This window comes from Laccaria bicolor, genomic scaffold (genome assembly GCF_000143565.1).
Source record: "Laccaria bicolor S238N-H82 LACBIscaffold_6 genomic scaffold, whole genome shotgun sequence".
NCBI classification, from domain to species: domain Eukaryota; kingdom Fungi; phylum Basidiomycota; class Agaricomycetes; order Agaricales; family Hydnangiaceae; genus Laccaria; species Laccaria bicolor.
The window spans coordinates 1,913,275-1,936,857 of record NW_001889877.1 but is presented as its reverse complement, the minus strand read 5'-3'; the positions used below and the strand labels follow the sequence as shown (position 1 = coordinate 1,936,857).

At 47.2% G+C, this 23,583-nt stretch overlaps 11 protein-coding genes across 11 annotated transcripts; 5 read left to right on the top strand and 6 right to left on the bottom strand.

The window, feature by feature from the left end:
* Window positions 1-6: 6 nt before the first annotated feature.
* LACBIDRAFT_316135 (uncharacterized protein) lies at window positions 7-1,835 on the top strand (the record flags this gene model as incomplete). The annotated part of the gene is made up of 11 exons (XM_001878625.1): window positions 7-28; window positions 80-145; window positions 200-461; window positions 518-605; window positions 659-773; window positions 830-954; window positions 1,005-1,077; window positions 1,131-1,352; window positions 1,406-1,478; window positions 1,527-1,617; window positions 1,677-1,835. The coding sequence occupies 11 exons, from the start codon at window positions 7-9 to the stop codon at window positions 1,833-1,835; spliced, it is 1,296 nt and encodes a 431-aa protein (XP_001878660.1).
* A 32-nt stretch (window positions 1,836-1,867) lies between these two features.
* LACBIDRAFT_247525 (UDP-glucose hexose-1-phosphate uridylyltransferase) lies at window positions 1,868-3,240 on the bottom strand (the record flags this gene model as incomplete). Its single annotated transcript, XM_001878293.1, is given in 8 exon segments — window positions 1,868-1,964; window positions 2,014-2,087; window positions 2,100-2,275; window positions 2,324-2,449; window positions 2,504-2,507; window positions 2,558-2,683; window positions 2,730-3,154; window positions 3,219-3,240. The coding sequence occupies 8 exon segments, from the start codon at window positions 3,238-3,240 to the stop codon at window positions 1,868-1,870; spliced, it is 1,050 nt and encodes a 349-aa protein (XP_001878328.1).
* A 30-nt stretch (window positions 3,241-3,270) lies between these two features.
* On the top strand, window positions 3,271-5,832 carry LACBIDRAFT_189579 (uncharacterized protein; the record flags this gene model as incomplete). Its single annotated transcript, XM_001878624.1, has 10 exons — window positions 3,271-3,559; window positions 3,611-3,755; window positions 3,806-3,923; window positions 3,974-4,065; window positions 4,111-4,567; window positions 4,622-4,862; window positions 4,918-4,977; window positions 5,027-5,300; window positions 5,354-5,433; window positions 5,485-5,832. 10 exons carry the CDS (start codon window positions 3,271-3,273, stop codon window positions 5,580-5,582), a joined length of 1,854 nt encoding a protein of 617 aa, XP_001878659.1. The 3' UTR covers window positions 5,583-5,832.
* A 46-nt stretch (window positions 5,833-5,878) lies between these two features.
* LACBIDRAFT_316132 (uncharacterized protein) lies at window positions 5,879-9,169 on the bottom strand (the record flags this gene model as incomplete). The annotated part of the gene is made up of 13 exons (XM_001878292.1): window positions 5,879-6,295; window positions 6,346-6,420; window positions 6,473-6,586; window positions 6,638-6,841; window positions 6,897-7,061; window positions 7,117-7,243; window positions 7,296-7,531; window positions 7,579-7,879; window positions 7,931-7,991; window positions 8,045-8,159; window positions 8,212-8,373; window positions 8,435-8,771; window positions 8,880-9,169. The coding sequence occupies 13 exons, from the start codon at window positions 9,167-9,169 to the stop codon at window positions 5,879-5,881; spliced, it is 2,604 nt and encodes an 867-aa protein (XP_001878327.1).
* A 566-nt stretch (window positions 9,170-9,735) lies between these two features.
* LACBIDRAFT_316131 (uncharacterized protein) lies at window positions 9,736-10,754 on the top strand (the record flags this gene model as incomplete). The annotated part of the gene is made up of 5 exons (XM_001878623.1): window positions 9,736-9,789; window positions 9,837-9,912; window positions 9,968-10,124; window positions 10,180-10,295; window positions 10,351-10,754. The coding sequence occupies 5 exons, from the start codon at window positions 9,736-9,738 to the stop codon at window positions 10,752-10,754; spliced, it is 807 nt and encodes a 268-aa protein (XP_001878658.1).
* A 24-nt stretch (window positions 10,755-10,778) lies between these two features.
* Window positions 10,779-11,696, bottom strand: LACBIDRAFT_325078 (uncharacterized protein; the record flags this gene model as incomplete). Its single annotated transcript, XM_001878291.1, has 5 exons — window positions 10,779-10,927; window positions 10,978-11,164; window positions 11,220-11,379; window positions 11,427-11,587; window positions 11,634-11,696. The coding sequence occupies 5 exons, from the start codon at window positions 11,694-11,696 to the stop codon at window positions 10,779-10,781; spliced, it is 720 nt and encodes a 239-aa protein (XP_001878326.1).
* An 81-nt stretch (window positions 11,697-11,777) lies between these two features.
* On the top strand, window positions 11,778-13,081 carry LACBIDRAFT_232761 (uncharacterized protein; the record flags this gene model as incomplete). Its single annotated transcript, XM_001878622.1, has 6 exons — window positions 11,778-12,059; window positions 12,109-12,251; window positions 12,315-12,530; window positions 12,577-12,661; window positions 12,711-12,759; window positions 12,834-13,081. 6 exons carry the CDS (start codon window positions 11,778-11,780, stop codon window positions 13,079-13,081), a joined length of 1,023 nt encoding a protein of 340 aa, XP_001878657.1.
* A 459-nt stretch (window positions 13,082-13,540) lies between these two features.
* LACBIDRAFT_232955 (uncharacterized protein) lies at window positions 13,541-15,103 on the bottom strand (the record flags this gene model as incomplete). Its single annotated transcript, XM_001878290.1, has 5 exons — window positions 13,541-13,965; window positions 14,149-14,389; window positions 14,454-14,542; window positions 14,590-14,981; window positions 15,030-15,103. Coding segments are annotated over 5 exons (1,221 nt in total), but the record flags the coding sequence as incomplete, so codon positions are not given.
* Window positions 15,104-15,287: 184 nt separating this feature from the next.
* LACBIDRAFT_189496 (uncharacterized protein) lies at window positions 15,288-17,757 on the bottom strand. The gene is made up of 11 exons (XM_001878289.1): window positions 17,582-17,757; window positions 17,409-17,528; window positions 17,309-17,352; window positions 17,154-17,255; window positions 16,962-17,102; window positions 16,758-16,909; window positions 16,572-16,704; window positions 16,495-16,515; window positions 16,090-16,445; window positions 15,514-16,033; window positions 15,288-15,456 (listed from the first exon to the last, which is right to left on the bottom strand). Exons 1-11 carry the CDS (start codon window positions 17,754-17,756, stop codon window positions 15,367-15,369), a joined length of 1,854 nt encoding a protein of 617 aa, XP_001878324.1. The 5' UTR covers window position 17,757; the 3' UTR covers window positions 15,288-15,366.
* Window positions 17,758-17,861: 104 nt separating this feature from the next.
* On the top strand, window positions 17,862-19,855 carry LACBIDRAFT_189595 (uncharacterized protein; the record flags this gene model as incomplete). Its single annotated transcript, XM_001878621.1, has 12 exons — window positions 17,862-17,875; window positions 17,927-17,940; window positions 17,989-18,030; window positions 18,086-18,123; window positions 18,173-18,254; window positions 18,304-18,601; window positions 18,655-18,823; window positions 18,871-19,247; window positions 19,299-19,412; window positions 19,462-19,576; window positions 19,609-19,712; window positions 19,768-19,855. The coding sequence occupies 12 exons, from the start codon at window positions 17,862-17,864 to the stop codon at window positions 19,790-19,792; spliced, it is 1,392 nt and encodes a 463-aa protein (XP_001878656.1). The 3' UTR covers window positions 19,793-19,855.
* A 2,071-nt stretch (window positions 19,856-21,926) lies between these two features.
* On the bottom strand, window positions 21,927-23,231 carry LACBIDRAFT_143523 (uncharacterized protein; the record flags this gene model as incomplete). Its single annotated transcript, XM_001878288.1, has 5 exons — window positions 21,927-22,150; window positions 22,202-22,435; window positions 22,487-22,565; window positions 22,613-22,840; window positions 22,899-23,231. Coding segments are annotated over 5 exons (1,098 nt in total), but the record flags the coding sequence as incomplete, so codon positions are not given.
* Window positions 23,232-23,583: the final 352 nt, after the last annotated feature.

Here is a 23,583-nt window from a genome sequence, read left to right as displayed (position 1 = left end):
GGCATTATGGGAGACCATTTACCCTCGAGTAGCAGTCCTTCAAACGCCTTTGATTCATGTGTCTAAAATGACTTTTCAGGCTCTTCAAAAAAGCGAATCCTAAGTGATACTGAACTGGGAGGGGGTATTCGCAAGGTTGCCAAAGGTATGCTTTTATTTTGCTTTCGTTCTGTAAAGAGGATCTTATCGATTTGTCGAGTCCATCCATTCTTCACCAAATCGAAAACCACCAGCGGAGTGGGAACGGGAGACTTTCAGTGGTTATCCTCCCTCGGTTCCAATGGCTCTTGTCTTCATGGCGTCAATCTCAACCCGAAGAGCTCGAGCAAAGTCGCCATCTTTGATTTGGATGGCACGCTGATAAAGTCAGAATTCCACAACAAGCTATTGCATGGAAAGCCTGCCTGGGAATGGTGGAAGCTGAACGTTCCATCGAAGCTAGCAGAGCTCCATACATCCGGGTATGGCGATTCTCCATCTACATTTCATCACCTCACCTTCACGTTTGACCGTCTAGTTATGCTTTGGTCATCGTCACGAATCAAGCTATCAAACCTGCTGCTATGAATATCTGGAGGCAAAAGATTCCTCAATTAGCAGCTGTGGTGGGCATTCTTTTTGTTGTCATGTTTATGATGGCTAAGCTTTTCGCTTTTAGCTAAATCTCCCTTTTCGAATATTTGTTGCCGTGGCGAAGGACGAATATCGCAAACCTATGCCTGGGATGTGGAACGAGTTGGACCGTATCTTCAATGAACAGGGCACAAAAATTGGTTATTGACATTCCTCAGGCTCGCACCCACGACGCTAATTAATTTCAAACAACCAGACAAAGGATGTTCTTTCTTTGTGGGTGATGCGGCAGGACGTCATTATAATGGGAAGCGATCAGATTTCTCGAGTTCAGACCGCAAATGGGCGCACAACGTTGGTCTCAATTTTTTTACTCCCGAAGTAGGTCTCATCACAAGGCAATAAATATAAGACTCAACCATTTCTTCCAGGAATATTTTCTGGGGCAACCGACATATACAAACTTTGAGCTGCCAGGCTTTCATGTTTCATCAATTCCTGAGTGTGCGTTTGCCCGATATTTTTAGACCTTCATGTCATGGATGATTACTTACTAGTGCCCCTTATAACGCCAACATCGTCACCTCTCCTCCCAACTCCACTCAAACAAGAGATCGTTTTGTTTGTTGGATACCCTTGTCTTGGAAAGACTTCTTTTTTTCGTAGACATTTTCTATTACAAGGGTATGAACACATCAATCAAGATAACTTGAAAACACGCGACAGATGCATTAAAGCTCTGCAATCTGCTTTAGGGGGGGCAAGAAGCTGTGTTATAGGTTTGACGCTCATCTCTATCTCTGTGGTGGCGCCTGACGCCAAAAGAAAAAAGATAACACAAACCGCGATGTCTCAACTCGCGCGCACTATATCAATGTCGCAAACGCTCACAAGGTCCCCATCAGGTATCCTATTTTCCTGGGCGACAGAAAATAAACTAACCAGAGAGCAAGATGCATCTTGTTTGTGGGATCGTGTGAACTAGCTTGGCATAACAATTTATATCGTGCATACAACTTACCTCCAGCAGTCGCTGCGAGGGAGGTACAGTCTTCTTCCTCACTGTATAATCATGGAGCTGATTCAAGAAGCCTAAAAGGCAGTTATTGCCTTACATGGCATTTACCAGTTTTCGAGACAACTACGAGGAGCCCCAGAGCGACGAAGGGTTCGCCGAAATCAAGAAAGTCAATTGGGTTTTTGAAGGTTCAGAAGAAGAGAAACGTTACTGGTCTATGTGGCTTCAGATAGACGGTAAATGACTTGGTTTCTGGGTCATTTGTTTTAAACGGCATTATGTTACATTGGGTAGACCCTCGGAACACGATCGGAGTCTTACGGCAGCTTCTTCAGGTGTAAGATCACGCTGAGCTTCTGCCATTAGCTCAAAACTAATATTATGAATGAGCCTCATTTTGTGGAGGTTTTCACAAAACGTACCCAACTAAGAACTTCCTCACGGTTGCGCTTCGCAAAAGAGGTGGATCAAAATGAAGGTGGATATGGGCGACATCCTGATCATCGACTATTGTCGAGTTTTGGGCAGGTATAGGTTGTTGGTGGACTCCCATGGAGTAAGGAAAAGAGCAAGAAAAGAGATTATCGAAACACCTAGAAACTCTGGCAATTATGTCTGCAAGTGCAGCCTTTTCAGCAACATCAAGATCACTAAGGCAAGGAATGTGTCTCCGATATGGTAGGACTAAGCAGAACGTCAGGTAGTGGAAGGGAAGAGTGAAGAGAGTCCTACCGATAAGTTCAAATGGCCAAGTAGCCCACCAGGGAACCACCGCAACCCAGCTTTGATTGAGGACAACAACCCGAGTCTGCAATTTGAGCTCGACGTGGGCATACTCGCAGAGTAAACATGGTCGCCCTTGACGAACCACATCGGTGAGTAACCAAAGGGAGGATGGCAAGAGTAACAAACACCTCTCGGTCCTACTGGGGCGACAGACGGGGAGCCTGCATCAGACGGAGCGACTGTATGAGACAGAGAATATTTTATCAAAGACTCCAATTCAACGGCGGCGATTGTTGGTACTACAGATAGCGACCAGATCTGGGCATGGGGATGAGGATTTGAGCAACCCATCATAGCGCCTTTGTTCTATGAAAATGGTTGGCTATCAATCAAAGAGAATGAGTATTCAAACCTCAAATATCTGAACATATTTGATTCCCTGCTCTGCCCCTCTCATTTGGTAAATGCGAGTCCACTCGTCGATGACAGATTCAATGTCGTGTAATGGCAAGTCCGAAAGGGTGAGATCATGACGTGGATGGAAGACGACGACATCACATGCGCCATGGATGGGTTGACAAGTGAGAAAGGGGTGAGGTGGTGGTGGTGGAGACGGAAGAGGAGGAGGTAAAACGGCGGCAAAGTCATTTTCAAAAGTAAAGGTATGATTGTAAGAAGGATTCTGTTCACCATTCGAACGACGATTACCAGGACAAAGATAACAATCTGGGTCATATTTAGGAAGATTGATTGACTGCAAAGGCTCGGTTTGACCCAGCCAAGGTCGTTTTATACGATGAGGAGAAACAAGAATGTATTCATTCGTCAATGGGTTCACTGTTCAACGTTAACGTTCAACAATTAGAAAGCTTCAAAAAGATTGAATAAACGGCGCACACACATCGACGGTGAGGATGATCCATTTTTATTTATTTATTTTACATCCTACTTTCATGCAAAAACGTCGTCGCCTTCGTTCTCCATCTCCTACGTATAATCTCGACAACGATGATGATTCTTACGAGCCATACATTCCAGTCGCACAGCGACGACAAGAAAAGCTTGCAAAGCTTTCAACCTTGGGCGTCAATGCCAACAAGAATCGAGCCAAGGAACACCCAGAAGAGCTCGATGAACAGGAAGATGCTCTTGAAGAAGAGGAAATGCGCAGAGAAATAGTGAGGAAGGAGAGAACTCTGCTAATGGAGGCCCAAGAAGTCCATCTCAAGAAAGCAGCTGAAGGTGAGTCCCCTGTTAAATTTCATCATGACCCTCAATTCATCCATCTTTCAGACTCCAAGAAATCTGCGGGAGAAAAGGCTGAGGAAGCTGACGCTGAAATTTTAGAAGCCATTAAGAGCAGACGGAAGCTAGCCTCAGACATGGAGTTGGCCAGAGGAATAACCTATACCGAGTCGCTCAAGACAAGGCATGACATGTCCATCTCTCCGTCTTGGGCCTAAGCTTACGCCCGTGTACCCCCAACAGCTGGAGGCCCCCAAAGTACATTCGAGAGCGCTCTGAGGCCCAGCATCACGCATTGCGAGGAAAATTTCACATCTTGGTTGAGGGTGACGACATTCCTCCTCCAATCGAACATTTTGTTGTGCGTTTTGGTTTCATCATGTTTCCAACAGATAGATTGACCACAATTAGGACATGAAAATACCAGAAGCCATACTTGAATACTTGAAATCTAAACGCATTGTTACTCCGACTCCCATTCAGCTCCAAGGAATCCCAACAGCGTAAGTTCTCTTGCAGTCGGTCTTCGTCCATTAACAGAATTTTAGTTTTTCAGGCCGCGACATTATTGGCATAGCTTTCACGGGTTCAGGAAAGACGTTGGCATTCTGTCTGCCACTCATCATGCTTGCCCTGGAGGAAGAATCCAAGCTCCCCTTTGTTCGCGGCGAAGGGCCGGTTGGCATTATCTTATGTCCATCCCGCGAACTGGCCAATCAAACGTACGAAAACGTGGTCACCTGGTGTGCAGCTCTAGCCAAGGATGGGAAATATCCTCCTCTCAATTCCCTACTTTGTATGGGTGGGATTTCAATGAGTGATCAAAGCCACGTCATGAGCAAAGGGTTGCACATCGTTGTTGCCACGCCTGGGCGTCTCATCGATATGCTTGAAAAAAAGAAATTTACGCTTGATTCGTGTAAATACCTCTGCATGGATGAGGCAGATCGTATGATTGATTTGGGCTTTGAAGAGGATGTTCGGAACATCATGAGTTTTTTCAAGGTCAGTCCAAGATTACTCAGATTTACTGCTTGTTTTCAAATAATTTTCATGCAGCATCAGAGGCAGACGCTGTTGTTCTCCGCAACGATGCCTAGAAAAATTCAGGAGTTCGCTCGAGAATCTCTTATCAAGCCCGTGCTGGTCAACGTTGGGCGTGCTGGCGCTGCGAATCTGGACGTTTTGCAAGTTGTTGAATACGTCAAGCAGGAAGCAAAGATGGTCTACCTTCTCGAATGTTTACAGAAAACCCCACCTCCTGTGATCATCTTTAGCGAAAACAAGAACGAGGTAGATGGTGAGCTTAATATGTAATGACGTATGTGGTGATCTTAACAATAATCCAATCTCAGACATACAAGAATATCTGCTTCTTAAAGGTGTTGAAGCGGTCGCAATTCATGGTTCAAAGAGTGATTTATCTTTCACATATTTGTTTTTCTCCTACTCACTCTTTGATAGCACAGGAAGAAAGGCAATATGCGATAAAGTCCTTCAAATCTGGTGCCAAAGACGTGATGGTTGCTTCAGGAGTTGCCTCAAAAGGCCTAGACTTCAGCGAGATTCAACACGTCATAATATTTTCTATGCCTAAAGAAATCGAAGATTATGTCCATCAAATCGGTCGTACTGGCCGAAGTGGCAAAACAGGGATCGCAACAACCTTTGTTAATATGAACACGCCTGAACAAACCCTACTCGACTTGAAATATCTATTAATGGAAGCGGGCCAAAAGTCAGTGTGTTCTGCTGATGAGCTTGCTTCGTTAGCTGATATCGAGTTGATAGAGTGCCTCCCTTCCTTTCAAGTATCGACGATCCTCGTGCGGCGCAGGGCGTTTCTTCAAAAGGCTGCCCTGTTTGCGGAGGTAGGCATCATCGTGGACTCTGTATATGCCTTTATTGACACTCTTTTCTAGGTCTTGGACATGGAATATCTAATTGCCCCAAGCTCGAGGATGCTCAGCGGAGACAAATGGCTTCGCACCGAGCAACCGATGATGGTGGGGGTTACTGATATTAAGTGAAGAGAATGTGATGAGATTGACTAAATGACATGGGGCCGACCTGGTCAGCAACCAGAGAAGTTTATCTGATTATTTTACGGTTTCGAAGAGGTCCTTCTGAGTCTCATAGCTGCACCAGGTGACAAATGTCACGAAAGACTTGATGGCAAGACGGGCAGGTCGTTTCTTCTTTTCAACTGTCAACCGAGCATACACAACGAGCCTGTTTATTAAAGATTTAATCATAAACATTTAACGATCCAACTTGCTGCGATACTGACGAAGAACGTGAAGATCCATTCTAATGTCATAAGCGAGCAGGAGGTTTACCGTTGCTACTAGGCACAGCAGGGGAAACGTTCTTTGTGATGCTACCGGTGAGCCGAGGAAGACGAATCTTTAGCGATGGGGTGGCTGGAAGGGAAATGGAAGGTATAAGGCGACTCGAATTTGACGCGGTCGGTGTTGTATTCGGTGGCTGCATAGGACCTTGCTGAGAAGAAGTCCGGATGGTGGTCTTTTTCCCGGGCTTGACCTTCTTATCCTTTCTTTTCTCGGAAGCTTTCCGGTCGTCTGCTTCAACACCGTTTGTCTTTCCAACCTCAGGCAGTTCGTCTTCCCTGACCTTCCTTTTCCTCCCTCGTTTTTCTTTGACATCTATGGGATGATCATCGGTTTCCTTCTGTGTAAGTCGACGAGGGGCGCAAGGGCGCCTTGGAGTCATCTACTAGACGTTATTGAAGGGACATGCACACAATAGCAGTTAATACCTACCTTGGGCAAAGCAGAAGATGACGCCAAGCTTTCAGACACATTGGCCAAGGCAAAAGCGTTGTCAATCTCTTCGAGCTATACATGTGACGGGTGAACCAAACTAATTCATAAGTTTTCTGGTACATACTTTGACATTGACAGTTCTGAGTTTCGATGGATTGGGAAGGAGAATAGGTGGGGTGATCAAGGCATTAGGAACTTGACTATCTTTGTTGGGCTCTTCTATTCGCCTCAGTGAACTCTACACGGTCATTAAGAAAAAGTGTGAATCAAAAGATTTCGAGAACCATACCCTAGCCGAAAGGCTATTCGAGTCGTGATTTTTGCTTTGCGATCGTAACTCACGGGTGCTTGCCTCGGGTTGTGCTTGCTGAGTGCTCCGTTTCCGCTTTGCAGTAGATGCTAAGGGGCCGGCTGACACATTCATAATTTCACTTGATGTACTCTGAGGAGAGCGTGTCATTCCATTGACACCACCGTGTTTCGTTGGCGAACGCTAGAACCCGACATTAACAAAGGTAATAGAAGGATTCAGAAGTGAGCGTGCTCACCTTGGCGGCCGGTTTTGAACGACCTGGCTTTGGTATAGGCAAAACTTGCACCTGTGAATCTGTCTGAACACTGCGGTCGACTAACTTCTTAACGCCTTTCGAAGTCACAACATCTGGTAAAGATTGTGCTCCTCCGGACTTGGCGGATGACAATCTGCACAATAACTATACATGGCCGGTCAGGTAGCCTAAAACAGGCGTGAAAAAGGACGCTGCTCACTTGTGCAACCTTCAAATCGTTGATACCATCGACTGCTGGTCCTGTATCAGAGACTTGGTCATCCAATTCATCTAAGGAACTGAGTGATGTGAGGGGTGAGGACATTCCGGATACTAAATCTACATCCCTATCGCGTGACTGGTCAACAGCGCAAACAGAAGGTAAGCTGAGAATCTCACTTATTCGTTTGTTCGCCGAATTTGTTGAGTTTATTCCAAAAGTCGAGAACGATGACCCTTTCAGGGACTCTATATCGACGACCATTTATCAAAACTTCGTCCGCGATGACTCTTGGATTCTGCGTGGGAGGATAGATCTCAGGATGTATCACGTCGATATTGCCATTGTTGTATTGTCGTGGCTTTGTAACCTCGATGGGGGGCGCATTTTGCTTTGGGATGCGACGTTTCGGCGGCTTCAAAAGTAAGTTTCATTGCAAAGTCCTGGAAAAGATGCGCTCACTAGCACTCGTTCCACGTGGTTTGGACACATCCATTTCTTGTTGGTAAGGGGCATCGTTGGTAGTGGCGGATTGAGGCAATCCAAGTGCCAGTGAAGGTGGCAATAGTCACAAGAAACAATACTCTTCCATGTCTCCGGAGAGGCCGCCTTTGAGGTGGATCGGCGAGGACGTTTTGAGGCAGGAGCAGTCGCGGCAAGCCCAGTTGGAAGTGCGGACATTCCGCAATGGAAACATAGAACGGGGGCGCCATTTCGATCACGAAGGCGATGGGGCTCGCGGTCTTCCAACTGCCCATGACGGCTATCTCGCTCTCAGACAAAGGAAAATCAAAACAGGAAATGATATTCGTACTTGAGACGGGGAGGTTTAATCTCCGAACTGTCTTCGTAAGATCCTTTTGGACCCGTTGCCACTGTTGAACTCAATGAGGGATACAGCAAAGATGACAGATAACTCGATGCTGACCATCTTTGAAGAAAGATCTGAACTCATCAGGTAGCTGGAACTCAACAGGAATGGAAGTTTCCAGTTGGTATATGAGAGGGGACAATAACGACGGGGGTGGTTTCCGCGGTGGATGCTACAAAAAGTCAAAACCAGCTGCGCGCATTTAGTGTAGGAGTTGGACATACCTTTTGAATCGTGCAGTTCGGACAAAACCATCTGCTGTCACCCTCATCTACACCCTCCATGGGTGGGTCGAGGCACCATAGATGGAAAGCCCTGGGGCATCCGTCACAATACACCAGCGCACCATGGGAACGACATGACGAGCAGTGGTCCTCATTGTTCAGCTAACCAAAGATGGTCTCAGATAAAGCTTGGAGAAGTCGCCAAAGAGCGGAGACGACGCACCAAATTGGGAACAGGTTCGGGTGTATGTAGCGAGATATTTTTTGGCTCCTCTTTCACTCTTATTGGGGGAGTCTCTGCCTCCTTTCCCTTTCCCTTGTCTTTCCTTCTGGCTCTTCCACTGGAGCTCGCTTGTGGTGGATCTTGAAGATTGAGGGAGGAATTCGAGCGTGAGAGAGACAAATCATCATCGATAACCATGGTACAGGAATCCCAGTCCACCAAAATGGGCTGTAAGGTTGAAGTTGAGCCACTCTCCAGATTCATGGAAGAATCGACGGTTGACGATATGCCTATCTGATTACGGGCTGAAGCGCGTTGAGCGCGACCACTTGCAGCTCTGGAGTGGACGATTGTGACGTGGACAGTATTGCGATAGAGAGTAGGTGCAGATTACGGGGGAAATCGTCAGCAAGGTGAATAAGAAACTGGGAGGACAAGGACGTACCCTTTGTCGGCTCTGGAACGTTTCGACCTGGGGCCTTCGGGCTCATGGCCAATAAGAGTGCCATGCATTACTCCAGAATACGTAGATCCAGGATCCGAGGTTGGCAGATACGAACAGTCCGTAAATCGCTTTCTGGGATCGCGCTTTTGGGCCGATTGTTGCACAGAAAGAAGCGACGGAGGTCCTGGAAGAATTTCAGTTGCAAAACTAGCGTCGCCCTCAAGATGAGGCGGTTGCTGAACTGCGACTCCTGACAGCATGTATGCCGGCAGACTAGCCGTGGTGCTCATGACACCCCAAGACTAACAGCACTTCGAGAACGACAACGGAGACCAGCGAAGAGAGAACAAGCAGACAAATCAAGTCAGCGGCTCAGGTCCAACGTCGGCGACAGGCGTTTTCCCGCACAACGCATCTTTTTCATCATATTTTCTCGCAACTCGTATATGTATTCTATCAAAGTGCTTACTTATCGTTGTCGGGAACGTTGTCTACAGACAGTCTACAATACAGACATCATTGATATACGAGAAACTGCAACCGCTACAACGTTGAGCATAGTTTCGGCTTAGCCACGGCACAACAACGAGAAGCAACGATTCACCGATTTAAATGTGCCAGCGAGGGTTACAAAAGTGCTAGTGACCGCCCACGCCTGCGAAAAAGTCGTCGATCAAGCGAGAAATTGGCGCAAGAAGAAACCAAGCCAAGGTTTCAAGCGCAGCCAGCGAAATAGAACTCCTCGAGTCCCAATAGAGTTCCAATGGAGTTCCGATAAAGTTCCAATGGGTAGTAAAGATTTCCAAAGGATTCCTGTATATCATAGTCAGTTTTCCAACACTGCCAAACAAAATTCATGGCCAACACTACCATCACTGGTGCGCAAGCCATCCACGGCCAGAATCCTCAGGTATAAACAAGCCGAGCGCCGATTCCTTTCGAGGCTTATTTTCATAGTTTCTAGTCGAAACCGTCATTCGTAATCGAATCTACGAATCCACTTACTGGAAGGAGCACTGTTTTGCACTGACAGGTCAGTCTTGGAATATCTGTCACAATCAATAACGGCAATCTGGGTGTGATACCAGCCGAAAGTCTTATCGACAAGGCTCTTCAAGTCCGCTTTATAGGAGGCGTTTACGGCAATCAGAGACCTACCGAATTTCTCTGCCTTTTGCTCAAACTTTTGCAAATCCAGCCAGAGAAAGAGATATTGGTGGAGTATCTTCGAGCGGATGAATTCAAGTGGGCTCCCTTTTTTTTTTTGGCTCTCCGTAAAATGTTTCCATCCATCTTGCAGATACCTCCGAGCACTCGCTGCCCTATACATTCGAATGACCTTTAGGGCTGTCGAAGTATACGATTTGCTCGAACCCCAACTCAAGGATTACAGGAAATTACGACAACGAAATATGGGCGCGTATCTTTCAGGCAGTTATGTGAATGAGTCCAAATCTAAAAGTTCCTTTAGGAGGCTATGCCCTCACTTTCATGGATGAATTTGTGTATGCTCTGCTGGTTGAGGAGAGAGTGTGTGACATTATCCTCCCTCGTCTAATCAAAAGGCAAGTTTTGGAAGAAAACGGTGACATAGGCCCAAGGAAAAGTAGATTGCTCGACGCTATGGAGGGCAAGAGTGATCGAGGCAGTGATAAAAGCCGCAGTCAGAGTAGAAGTCGCAGCCGGAGTCGGAGCAAGAGTCGGAGTGCATCTCCTGCCAGCTCTGGATATCTGTCTGCAGGTCATAGTCGCACTCCCTCTGCAGGCTCTCGATACGTGTCTCGATCTCCTTCCGGGTCACGTTCGCCTTCACGCTCTCCAATTCATTCAGGTCGCCGTAGCGTTTCACTTGACCGAATGGACACAGATAAATAAATAAGCCACGACTACCTTTTCCTATTACTTTTGTACGTCAAAATCCTGCTTTTTCCAAGCACCGAGCTGTGATGCAAGCAGCTTCCACCTATCCTCCACGAATGGTAAATCTCCCAGTGACTTGAGAGTTGCAGGAGAGATAAATCCACGATTTCTATGTTTGCCATACCAGACTGGGTTACGAATTAATTGTGAATATGAATGTTCGGGGGTTCAAGCTTACTGATATCCTCGCGTCTGGTCGGGGCGGCAGAGACTCTGTCGGTTCGACCTTTAACACAGTCACGCAGGGCGAGGGGGTTATAGTATTTGCAGACCACTTTCCCCCCATGCTTCTCGATTGCCTCAATAGCATTTTTGCTGGCTCTTGATGCAACAATGTATATGGGGGACTTGAGATGCTGGCTACCCTGGAAAATGAGAGATAGTTGGAAGGTAACCAGAAAACTGTTGAAAAAAACATACATCACCGAGGATCTTCACTCCGTCGTGAACATCGTGGATGCACCCACTTAGTAGCAATTCCCGAGCAGTAATCGGCTTTTCGGGTGATGATGTCAAACGGCCCTGGTTTATCCAATGCTGGACTCGGTCGAGATTGACGGGTGCCCACGTTTTGTCATTTCTGGCAGAGTGTTAGGACACGACACACATGAAATACTAAGCATTTACTGGTTGACAAAACCTCGTTTAGGAAATAGCTTAGTGATTGGGGTTTGGCCTCCTTCAAATCCGGGCTTTATTCCAGCTCCAGAACGAGATTTCTGACCATTGGCACCCCGTCCTGCCGTGCCGCCATAACCAGATCCCTGTCCTCGGCCAACTCGTTTTTGCTAAGATATGATGAGTCAAGAGGACTTTCATCAAAATAAAACATACGTTTTGCTGGGAGCCTCGGGCTGGCTTGAGATTGGCTAGCGACACGCGAATTCTTGAAGACATACCTAGCTGAAGAATAAAGTTGAAACTTGATATATGTAAGTATTTGTGCCCGAACCTTTTGCCAAACAGAAACCTCTCTCAATGGCGCTGCAACCACTCATCGCAATTTTGGGAACGACTGGTGTTGGAAAGTCAAATTTGGGCGTCGAACTCGCCTTACGGTTGAGCCGCGGAGCCTCAAGTCATTGGAAAGGCGCGAAAATTATAAATGCTGATTCCATGCAGGTTTACACTGGGCTTGATATCATCACTAACAAGATTCCCGAGGCGGAGAAGCAAGGAGTAGAACATCTTCTCATGGACTTCAAGAAGCCTGGCGATCAGTATGTTGTTGGAGACTTTGTGCGTGATGCATTGAAACTGGTCGGTACAGATTGTGCACCAGGAGTGGAGGGTCACAACTTCCCATCAGATACACGAAATTCACGAAAGACACGAAATCCCTATTGTTGTTGGTGGAACTTCATATTGGATCCAGCATTTGATGTTTCCAAATCGTCTGACGGGCCCCAATGCACCACAATCCGCTGCGAACTCCTTGAATAGTTCTGACTGGTCGAAAGAGGTATCTGACTCGATTGCTGATTTGCCACCAAATCTTCTCCAACTCTTCGGAAGCCTACCAGAGGAACCTCCTTCGGCAAAGACCAATCCTGATGAAGCATTTGATCTTCATCGTCTTCTATGTCTCCTTGACCCTCCCGTGGGTAACCGTTGGCACTGGCGAGATACACGGAAAGTTTTACGGTCCCTCAATATCATCCTCGAGTCTCGTCGAAGAGCAAGCGATATTTTCTTCGATCAGTCTAGAGAGACTGGATCTTGCAAGCCAAGGTTCGTGGAAAGACTTGAGCTGGTAAAATGCTCTTAGCATTTACAGATTTCGTACCCTCTGCTTTTGGCTTTATGCGGAGCCCTCACGCCTGAGACCACGTCTTGATAGTCGTGTTGATGAGATGATTAGGGTATGAACCATGTTCTTTCGCTCAGGCGCGAAGCTGAGGTTCTGGATAGAAAGGACTTCTGGATGAAATACGCTCTTTGCGTACCATTGCGGAAGCTGGTCGCAAAAACAAACCTACCGATGAGATCCCATACACCGACTTTACACTGGGCATTTACCAGTCTATTGGTGAGCGATATCGCGTCCCACATTCGAAAGAGCTTTCCGATGCTGCTCAGGATATAAAGAATTTAATGCATACCTTACTTCTCCGACCGATCTTCTCTTCAAAGAAGCCGTCGATCTCATGAAACTCTCAACAAGGCAATATGCTAAAAAACAAATCTCTTGGATGCGCAACAAGTTGCACCCAGCTGTTTTGCAAGCAAATGCCGAAGAGCTTACTACACCTTTATATCTCTTGGATGCCACCGGTCTGTGAATACTCCTGTGTCATGACGTCTCATTGAAGCTTCCCAAGACCTGGGGGAAGATTGGGTTTTCAACGTCAGCGAACCTGCAGTGAAGATAATGGAAGGTAAAATTATCGCTTTATCCCATTATTACCGCTAATTTCAAAGTGTGTCAGATTTTCTCGATTACAGGCAACTTCCTGAACCAAGTTCTCTGTCAGAAAATGCAGCAAAAATGCTAAGAATTGACCAAAAGGACACCGAGTGAGTGCCTCGATGGACGATGACAATCTTGTGTACCAATCATATGTCAGCCCGACGTCTGTACTAAAAGCTCAACGCAAGATCATCTGCCCTGTTTGTACTCTTCAGGTTGACCGCCCAGTTATGATAGAGGAAGGCAATTTATGGATAGCCCATCAAAAGACCCGCATTCACAAAAAGCTGGCAGCCAAAGCAAACATTCCGTAAAACTTTGTAACTTCATATCACTTCAACAATTCCTGTGGACACCTCGTTCCACTTTTCAACAAGAACCTTGCTAAATCCACAGTGGAGACTTCACTGTGCACCCCCCATTGAGGTAACCACTGCTCCCAACTTCCCCACACGTCCTCTCCTTCGTTCTCAGCGACTCCGTGATGTGGATGTTTTCGTGGGTCAAGTATTCGACCAACGACGTGGATGGCACCGTTTAATCCAACAATATCAGGCAAGAGGACCCTCTGTCGGTTGACCAGAAATCGTGTGGTAACCCTGCCAGGCTGCCGCGGACCAGGAATTGGAAAAGTTATGTTAAACTTGTCGATTTGTGCATGAAGGGTGTGGTTGACGAGGAGTGTGTCCAATGCCAGTTTCAGGGAAGAAATCGGCTCGCGACGCGGTATGTTAATCTCAGCCAGCGCAGATTCTACTTGCTGCACCTGTTGAAGCAGAGGGTCACTGGCGCGAGAACTGGTATGGCTAGCTGAACTTTGCATCAAGAAATATGGACGTTCCTTCTCTACTGCTGTCATCGCCTGAGAAGAGCTATTGTAGAGATAGTCTGCATAATAAAAGAGTTCTAAAAAACTGTCGCAAGATTAATTGAGCTCACCCGAATGTAAAACCAAGTCGGGCACGATGTGAAACTGGAGCAACTTTTTGAGCGCGGGTGCACCAAAGGGAGAAAATAGGAATAAACGAAGTTTCTCTGGAAGAACTTCGAAGGCACGATTAGTTGGGGCGAAGACTGTCACGGTGGAGGCACCCTGAAAATGGCCTTTGTGTCCATCTAGGCCCCGAACGTAGTGCAAGTCTATATTATCTGTGAGACCCATTCGTTGAATGGCTGAAGTCTGCAGACAGGTAAAGTTAATCAGACCTGAGAATATGAAAATGGAAAAGAAGTATAATACATACCAGTGTGGAAAAGACTTGTGGAGCGATGAAAAGTTCTTGAAAGATGGACGGAGGAGGTAGTAGGGGATGGTTGATCACATGGATAACACCTTTCAATATTTCAGAAGTCGTCAAAACAGAAGTATTGCGTATTCACCGTTTGTGGCCATGACGTCAGAGCGTGTAATCCTCGCATAGAGGTTTACAGTCGTGCGTGCAGGCAAGAAAGAACGCTGAACTCTCACGCGTAAAGGTTGACTAGCTAATGCACCTGGGATAGTGAGATTAGTAGGAAAGGTCGTATTCAGCCCCAGCGAAGCGATGTCGAGGCTGCCTATCGGTATTATGTGATAACTTAAAATTGAGCGAAGAATGGCCTTGATAAACCTCTTTCGCTTTTCATCATCAGGCTTGTGTAGAGATGTTTTGGCGTCTATCAGATAAGCGAGATTGGCTAGATCATGAGATCCATGGTAGATGTCTTCTTCTGTCAAAAGGTGATGATGCTTGCGCCGCAATGCCTTGTCGGGAGGTGCGAAAAAGGTGATTCTGTGGGAGAGGGTTGGTAACCTTGGGCGAGTTGCTTAAAGGACTGACTTGACAGAGGGGTCATCAAGCAGAGCGGAGAGATCCCCGACATAGTCAATAGCCTTGACCAAGAGAGAGAAACTCGGAGCAGGGTCGGTGAATAAATTGAGATTAGAGGTGGGCAGAGAACTCACTTTGGGTCGTGGCGCAATGTTTGATAGATGGTGGCACTGGTGGTGCTGAAAGGGACCTGGATGTCAGCAGGAGAGCGCCAGGCTGGATAGGCATTGACGAGGGCAACGAGAAAGGGGAACAGACGCATGGTTGGGGAGTGAAATGAGGTGAATGAAGGGCGCTCATATTATAACAGAACTGAAACCTATGTGCAAATTACGTCATCGAGGCATCACTCGGCCATTTGACGGAATTTATCCTGCATTTCTACATACAACCCGTCCAATTTCTGCTTGATGGCCTCTTTGCCCTGGGATGGTGACTGAATGTAATAAATATATCACTTTATGTCAGTCCAACATTCACCAAACTAACGTACCTCAAATTTCATTTGAGAAAGCTTGAACATAATGTCTCCCACCGAGTCCTTGATCTTTGCGAATGTGACCTCATTCTGAGTGACCGCCTTGATGGCCGCATCATGGAATCCTACAAAGTTCCTCAACATTGCGCTGGTCTTGTAGAATGGACAGTAGCGGTCGTATTCGCTCATTCCGTTCTGTTGCAGGAAGTCGTCCTTCAACATCCGCGCCACTTCCAGTGTGATCTTGTCATTTTCTCCCAGTGCACTCTTTCCAACCAGTTGTACGATCTCAGCCAAGTCTTCCTCTTTCTGAAGAATTTCTTTCGTTTTCGTGCGCAGCTCCACGAATCCCGGCTCTGTTGTTTCATAGTACGGCTCTAGAACCTTGGTATATTTGGAGTAAGAGAGGGACCAATTGACGGACGGGAAGTGTTTCCGTTGTGCAAGCTTCTTATCGAGGCCCCAGAAGACCTGTACTATACCAAGCGTTGCAGATGTGACAGGATCCGAGAAATCACCACCGGGAGGTGACACGCTGCCGTTGTTCATGATTGGAATCAGTAGAATCAAACATGTTACCAGTGGACTTACGCTCCAACAATTGAAACCGTGCCTTGCCTCTCAGGGTTTCCAATGCATACAACCTTCCCGGCGCGTTCGTAGAAACTAGCTAATTTAGTACCAAGATAGGCGGGGTAACCGGAGTCCGCTGGCATTTCTGCCAAACGACCTGAAATTTCCCGGAGAGCTTCTGCCCAGCGAGAAGTTGAATCGGCCATCATGGCCACGTTGGAACCCTGGTCGCGGAAATACTCGGAAAGGGTGATCCCAGTATAAATAGAGGCTTCACGTGCAGCGACAGGCATATTGGAGGTGTTGGCAACCAAGGTAGTTCGTTTCATGATGGGTTCTTGACGGTCGCCAATTTCCATCGTAAGTTGAGGAAACTAAAAAAAGTTGTGACGATAAATCAATGAAATGGCAGTCAAGTGCTACCTCCATCAGAACTTCTGCCATCTGTCAAGCGGTTAGTTAGGAGGGGTCAAAAAAACGATACTTATTTGCGTACACACCTCGTTCCCGCGCTCTCCGCACCCAACGTAAACGATGATATCGCTATTAGAAAATTTTGAAAGGGCTTGAGAAATGACTGTCTTTCCACAGCCGAATGCTCCGGGTATCGCAGTTGTACCACCTTGGACACAACTTGACTGCAATGAGACAGGCGACAAACGGCACGCGCTGATATAAATGCTCACGGGAATAGGGCATCAAGAATACGCTGACCAGTAAGGAGTGGATAATCCGCTGTCTGCTTCTCGGCCACAGGGCGAGGTGCCCGTACTGGCCAGAGTTGCATCATCGTATGCTTTGTCGTCTTTCCCTCAAACTCCGTTTCTAGAACAACGTCCTGAATTGAATGAGTACCCCGTCTTTCTTTCAAATGTCGGCAAATTACTCACCTCGACGGAATACTGGCCTTTCTCGGCGATGTGGGTGATTGTGCCGAGCGCTCGAGGTGAGAGCATAATCTTGTGATTGTCGACAAGCGAATTCTCGTAGACGCCACCAAATATATCACCCCCACTAATATGATCCCCAACCTATCGAAGTGAACAACAATGAAAAATGGGGGCGAGAAGAGATAGATCTACCCGGAATGTGGTGGGTTTGAAGTCCCATTGTAGCGATCGTTCAAGGGCCTCGGTGTTGATGCCACGCGGTATGTAAATCGATTTAGAGAGCTCTTGGATTGCCTGCAGAACAGTCACAAAATGATTTGAACAAAGCGAGCCATGATGATGCTCACTCGTAGCGGACGCTGAATTCCGTCAACAATGTTACCCATCAGACCTAGTTGAAGGAAAAATGTGAGTTGATGGATATACAAAGAAAAAAACACAATAAACCTGGACCCAACTCGACGCTGAGGGGCTTTCCAGTGCGTAGAACAGGATCACCGACTGTAACACCTGAGGTCTCTTCATAAACCTGGATAGTGGCTTTGTCGGCCTCGATTCTTATAACCTCTGTTTTTATGAACAAAAGAAATGGGCACTCGGCTGCAACAGAGTGGACGGACCTCCAACGAGTTCATCGTGACCAACACGAACAAGTTCGTACATGGCGGCGCCAACCATGTTTTCAGCAATTACGACGGGGCCAGAGACGCCAAAGACCTGACCAAACCTGCTTTCCCTGGCCTCATCCCTGATCTTTGGAAGATCTCTCTTTGCGTTTTGAAGTGCGCCAGCCATGATGAGGGAGAGTGCCAATCTAAGAGCAAAGCCAAAGCGAAGCTAATCTAATCACGTGAGAAAGTGACGCGTCTCTCTCTTCACGACCATTATACCTCGAATACTATGCCGCCAAAGTCGTGAGTTTCTCTTCGTCGTCGCCGTATATTCGCAGTCTGACGTCTCAACAGCAACTGGGAAAAGTGTACGCAGCCAACGTCTCGTTCGACGCATTGCTGACCATCTATTGCAGATGAAAAGAAGGTCGATGACAAGAAGGAGGAAAAGATCGTGGGTATGTATTCTGCAGGTCGTCGTTTTCTTCAGTCAATCACCACCTTATTCTTTAGCTCTCGACGACAGTGACATTCAAATTCTGAAAACTTATGTATGTCTGTTCGTCTTCGTCTTTCAACCATGCCTACCAGCGCCTTCAGGGTCAAGGCCCATATGCTGCCAAATTGAAGGATGTGGAAAAGGACATCAAAGATATTCAGAAGCGGATAAATGAGAAGCTAGGTCAGCCAAGAACTAATGCGTTATGTTGCAGTTCCAAACATTTTCGCAGGAGTAAAGGAATCGGACACCGGTCTGGCTTCTCCAAATCTTTGGGATTTGGCCGCGGACCGGCAACGAATGGGAGAAGAACATCCCTTGCAAGTCGCACGTTGCACAAAGATCATTCCAGTGGATCCCAAACTCGCCGAGGCTGCTAAAGCTGTGAATGCTCAAGGCGCTTTACAAGGACAGAAAGGTGCTGACGAGCAAGACAAATATGTTATCAACATCAAGCAAATTGCCAAATTCGTCGTCGGACTAGGTGACCGTGTCGCAGCAACTGATATCGAAGAAGGGATGCGTGTTGGGTGAGCACTGATATACGCTCTCCTTGAACCTCAATCAAATTTCAGCTATACAGCGTTGATCGAACAAAGTATCAAATACAAATACCTTTACCACCCAAGATCGACGCGTCCGTGACGATGATGCAAGTTGAGGAGAAGCCTGATGTAACCTATTCGGACATAGGAGGATGTAAAGAACAGATTGAAAAGCTACGAGAAGTTGTCGAAACACCTCTACTCTCTGTATGTGTCACCACTCCGTTTAAAAGCAATGTTGACATTTTGCGCAGCCGGAACGCTTTGTCAACCTTGGTATTGACCCACCCAAGGGGGTGCTTCTATTTGGCCCGCCAGGAACGGGAAAGACTCTTTGCGCTCGTGCTGTCGCCAACCGAACCGACGCCACTTTTATTCGGGTGATTGGCTCTGAACTAGTCCAAAAGTATGTCGGCGAAGGTGCGCGCATGGTACGCGAGTTGTTTGAGATGGCACGTAGCAAAAAGGCATGCATCATTTTCTTTGATGAAGTGGATGCCATTGGTGGTGCTCGGTTTGATGATGGTGCTGGAGGCGATAATGAGGTGCAGCGAACGATGTTGGAGTTGATCAACCAACTGGATGGCTTTGATCCGCGAGGAAACATCAAGGTGTTAATGGCTACGAATCGGTTGGAATCTTTCATTAACTTCATGGTTGCATATGTTCACATTCCACGTAGGCCAGACACCCTTGATCCTGCTCTCCTCCGCCCTGGGCGTTTAGATCGTCGAGTAGAATTCTCATTACCCGATAACGAAGGTCGGGCCCACATTCTGAGAATTCATGCTAGGAGGTTTGCATCAACTTTTTGAGGCGACCCAACCGATTGACTGTCGAGTTAGTATGAGTGTGGAGCGCGATATTCGATTTGATCTCATTGCACGACTCTGCCCCAACACGACTGGAGCGGAGCTGCGATCTGTTGCAACGGAGGCGAGTGATGATTCCTCTCTTCCTGTGAATGCTGACTGAAGACTCGTTGTATAAAGGCTGGGATGTTTGCCATAAGAGCTCGACGGAAGGTAGCGTCGGAACGTGATTTCTTGGACGCAGTGGAAAAGGTGGTGAGACAGGGTACCAAGTTTTCGAGCACGTAAGTGGCGAGTATTCTCTTATAGTTGCAAGAGATGCTGATTTTTCTTATGCAGTCCACTCTACCAAGTATACAATTAGAGGATTACTTTGATATTTCACTTGTACTTTGTATTTCTTCTGTTAATTACCGCTTCCTCTTTCTTATGTTGCCGGCCTCGACGCCGCTACGTTTCCTTTGTGCCCAACGGCGCGTTCAACGTCGTGTTGAGCGACGACTCTACTCTCATCGAGCTCCTCAGGGAATGTCAAAGGCAGCGATAGATCTGCTGTCAAACTACCTTTCAACAAGTCCTCGACCGTTAAACTTGTCCCAGTTGTTATCTTTCCAACGTTCATTGAGCCCCGACTCTGTCTTATCGTCCGTCTCCTACGCCCTATTGGAACTGCCTCGTCGACTTGCCACCCGCGTGCGGTCGTTGGAGTCTCTTCCCTTCATCGTCGGCACTAACCCGTACGTAGCCAAGACACTCGAGGCATACAGGGAGAGCTTCAAATGGCTTGCTACTCACCCACCTGTTACTGACCTTGAGGAAAACAAGAGATTTGTCCAGAAGCTTGAGGATCTTGTTCAGCGACATGCAAACGACATCCCCGTCATGGCCAAAGGGTCCGTCCATTGCACTCATAAGCTGCTCATCCGTTCACTTTACGACACTAAAGTTTTCAAGAATGTTCCCGCTACATGTCTCCGTCAGAAATTAGCAACTTTCTTGATGGAGCCATACGGAATCGCATCTCCATTCGCCTCATTGCTGAGCAGCATATAGCGGTCTCGTATGCCTTGACAAACCTCGCAGACGCCTCACATATGGGAGTGGTCGACATGCAATGTTCTCCAAAAAAGACGGTCGAGATGTGCGGCTCATTTGTGACCGAACTCTGCGAGGCAACGCTTGGTGCAAGCCCATCAATCATAATCGACGGGCACACTGACGCTGTCTTTCCGTACGCTCCCCCTTTGCTCAGTTTTGTTTCTGCCTCTCAAGTGTACTCCTACAGCTACGTCCCAGTCCATCTGGAGTATATTCTCACTGAAATCTTGAAGAATTCCTTTCGAGCGACTGTGGAGCATCACATAGCGCCAGCTGGCTTGGGTTCTCACTCGCTCCCACCTGTTGTTGTTACTCTTTCACCACCCCTCCCTCCTCGGCGAGGATCTAAACCTGGTGTCTCATTTTTCTCAATTCGTGTAAGGGATCAAGGCGGGGGTGTGTCACCAAGTCATATGGCGCGAATATTCTCGTATGCCTTCACAACTGCTGGCAGAGGCGCAGAGAACAGTGTTGACGACGTAGACGGAGCTGGTGGCCCATACGTAGCCCAGCGCGTTGGAGGTGGGTTGGCAACTGACAACGGAAGTAGCACGGGAGATGCAGGACTCTTCGGCGAAATTGCAGGAAAGAGTTTGCAGGCAGGAATTGGAACCATCGCTGGACTTGGCTACGGATTGCCAATGAGTAGGTTGTACGCCAGGTAGGCCATCCGGTCACCGTTCAAGATATTGTTCTAATTCGACGTAGATATTTTGGTGGTTCACTCGAGTTCTTGTCATTAGAGGGGTGGGGTGCGCTATCATTGAGTTAATAATCTTCTGTGTACATGGCTGATGGGTCGTGGCAGGGAGTGACGTCTTCCTGACGCTGCGGTGCTTGGACGAAGCAGATGATTCCAGGATATAATTGCATCAAGCAGAGGAGTCGTTTATATATATACAACGGCTAAGATAACGGAAGATCTCTCCCAGAGATGGATTATATATTGCAGAATGATGCGTGTAGGGTGATTATACCAGTGATAACAGCAGTGATACAGTCATGGTCTAGTTCCGGATTTAGTATGGACAAACATTTTGAACAACAATTTAGTGAGGAAGACGGGAAGCAATGTCTGTCACTTGGTTGAACTTGACTGCGAGGAAAGATGTCAGCCCTCTCTTTCTCTCCTGTCCAGAAGTGTAACCACTCACTGCGAATCCGCTCAGCGTTCGGCTAGAACTAAGAGACCCGAGCCCTAGATGAGCTTGCGACGTTCGGTAGGAACGTGAGGAGCCCATAGTTGATGCATGCGAATTGCTTGGCGTAGTGGGGCCGCCGTTAGTTGCCGTTCGAGAGGAACGCGCAGTGAGGGGCGTTGGGGCACCGATGAGTGACTTTTTGGGTGTCTCGGCCAACTGCTTGCTCCGATTTCCAGTTAAGCTTGAGGATGAAGCCTTGCCTGCTGAAGGCGGGGGTTTCAGTCTCCGTCCAGCAGTTACAAACGGATGCCGCATAGCTGCTTGTGGTTTGATTCGTCGCTCGGGATCCCAAACGAGGCATTTCGAGATAAAATCAACAAACTCCTCATCGTTACACCGCAAAACTTGACTGAGAGATTTTGTGCCTGGCCTGCGTCGCCTGCCTTTGGAATTGATGACGGCACGAGGAGCGCCGTTAGTATCTACGAAAACCATTAAACACGTCGGGATAGATATTAGACGAAATCTCTTACCAAAAAATAATTTCTTGCGAGAGCTACGGTTGACAAATTCCTTGTCAGGAATACCCAGGACTTCCATGATGCAAGATAGTTGCTCTTGTTCATTCTCTCCAGGGAATATTGGAAATCCTGTGTAAAGTTCAGCTAGAATGCATCCCAAGCTCCACATATCAATAGCCATATGGTAATTCATGCCAAGAATTACTTCAGGTGATCGATAAAAACGGCTTTGTATGTAAGTATAAACTGAAGGAAGGATGTCAGAAGAGGCATGCACGTGAAGGGGAGCCGACGAACTTTTCTCGTGCTCGAAGCAACTACTACCAAAATCGATGACCTTGATGGCGCTTTTAGCAGGGTGTCGCAGCAAGACATTCTGCAGGGAATGAGAGCCACGCCTCGGAATGACCCAACGATGCGTACCTCGGGTTTCAAATCACAGTGGACTATTCGGTGGTGACGCATCAAAGTTAATGACATCAACATTTGGCTGGTAAAGCGTCGTATCAGGGCTGTTGTAAAGCCTACAAAACCGTTGGCCTTGATAAGCTCATAAAGGTTGATACTGAGCAGTTCCATAGCGATGCAGAGGTGGTTTCGAAAGTAAAAGTGTTCTGTCATCTTGATCACATGGTGCTTTTCGTCAACATCCTGGTGAACAGCTGTGAGCGATGACTTTGGGGGGAAGCGACGAAATGCAAGAACGAACCCATTTACGAAGGTTATCAAGAATTTTTATTTCCACTAATGCTTGGTGATGGAACCGCTTCTTGTTCCGGATGATCTTGATAGCGACAGATTCTCCAGTACTATAATCGCGACAGTGCAATACCTGACCGAATGACCCCTTTCCTAGTGTGTCGATGACTTCATAGCGATATGCGAGGTGGTCATTGTTAACAACTAGGTAGTCTCCTCTTTCGTCATCATAGCCGTAGTTATTCAATGAATTATCAAGGACCGCAGGTTTCTTTTTGCTTTTCGCACCAAAGCAATAAATTGACGGGTAGTCAAGAATTTCCTTGCGTTCGTAGTCCGATAAGTATTGCGCTTGACTGCCCTTCAAGATGGCTGAGTATTCAAAACTTAGCAAAGCAAGATTAAAAAGAAAAGTAGGCCGGCTCTACCTGAAGGGGATGCCGGAGTACCGGGAGGAATGGGTTCAGGAAACTTGAGTAGATCATCCAATTCTTCCTGAGTCGCGCCAGACGCGAGCTTCTTGGCTTGTTGTCGTCTAATGTACTGCAACATTTCTTCGTCTCCAAGAAGCTCTTCTTCATCGACAGAGCTAGGTACTGGGGAGGGAGTAGAAAGGGACTGCCGACTCGAAGATGGGGAAGCTATCGCCTGGTGGATATTTTGGGTTGATGTTGAATTTGATGAACGCGGAGTAG

Coding starts and splice junctions, on each gene's coding strand:
- LACBIDRAFT_189496 (XM_001878289.1), bottom strand. CDS start 17,756: ATGGCTGGCGCACTTCAAAACGCAAAGAGAGATCTTCCAAAGATCAGG. Junction 16,910..16,961: donor AAGGCCAGTATTCCGTCGAG/GTGAGTAATTTG, acceptor CATTCAATTCAG/GACGTTGTTCTAGAAACGGA. Junction 16,705..16,757: donor ATTCTTGATGCCCTATTCCC/GTGAGCATTTAT, acceptor ATTGCAGTCAAG/TTGTGTCCAAGGTGGTACAA.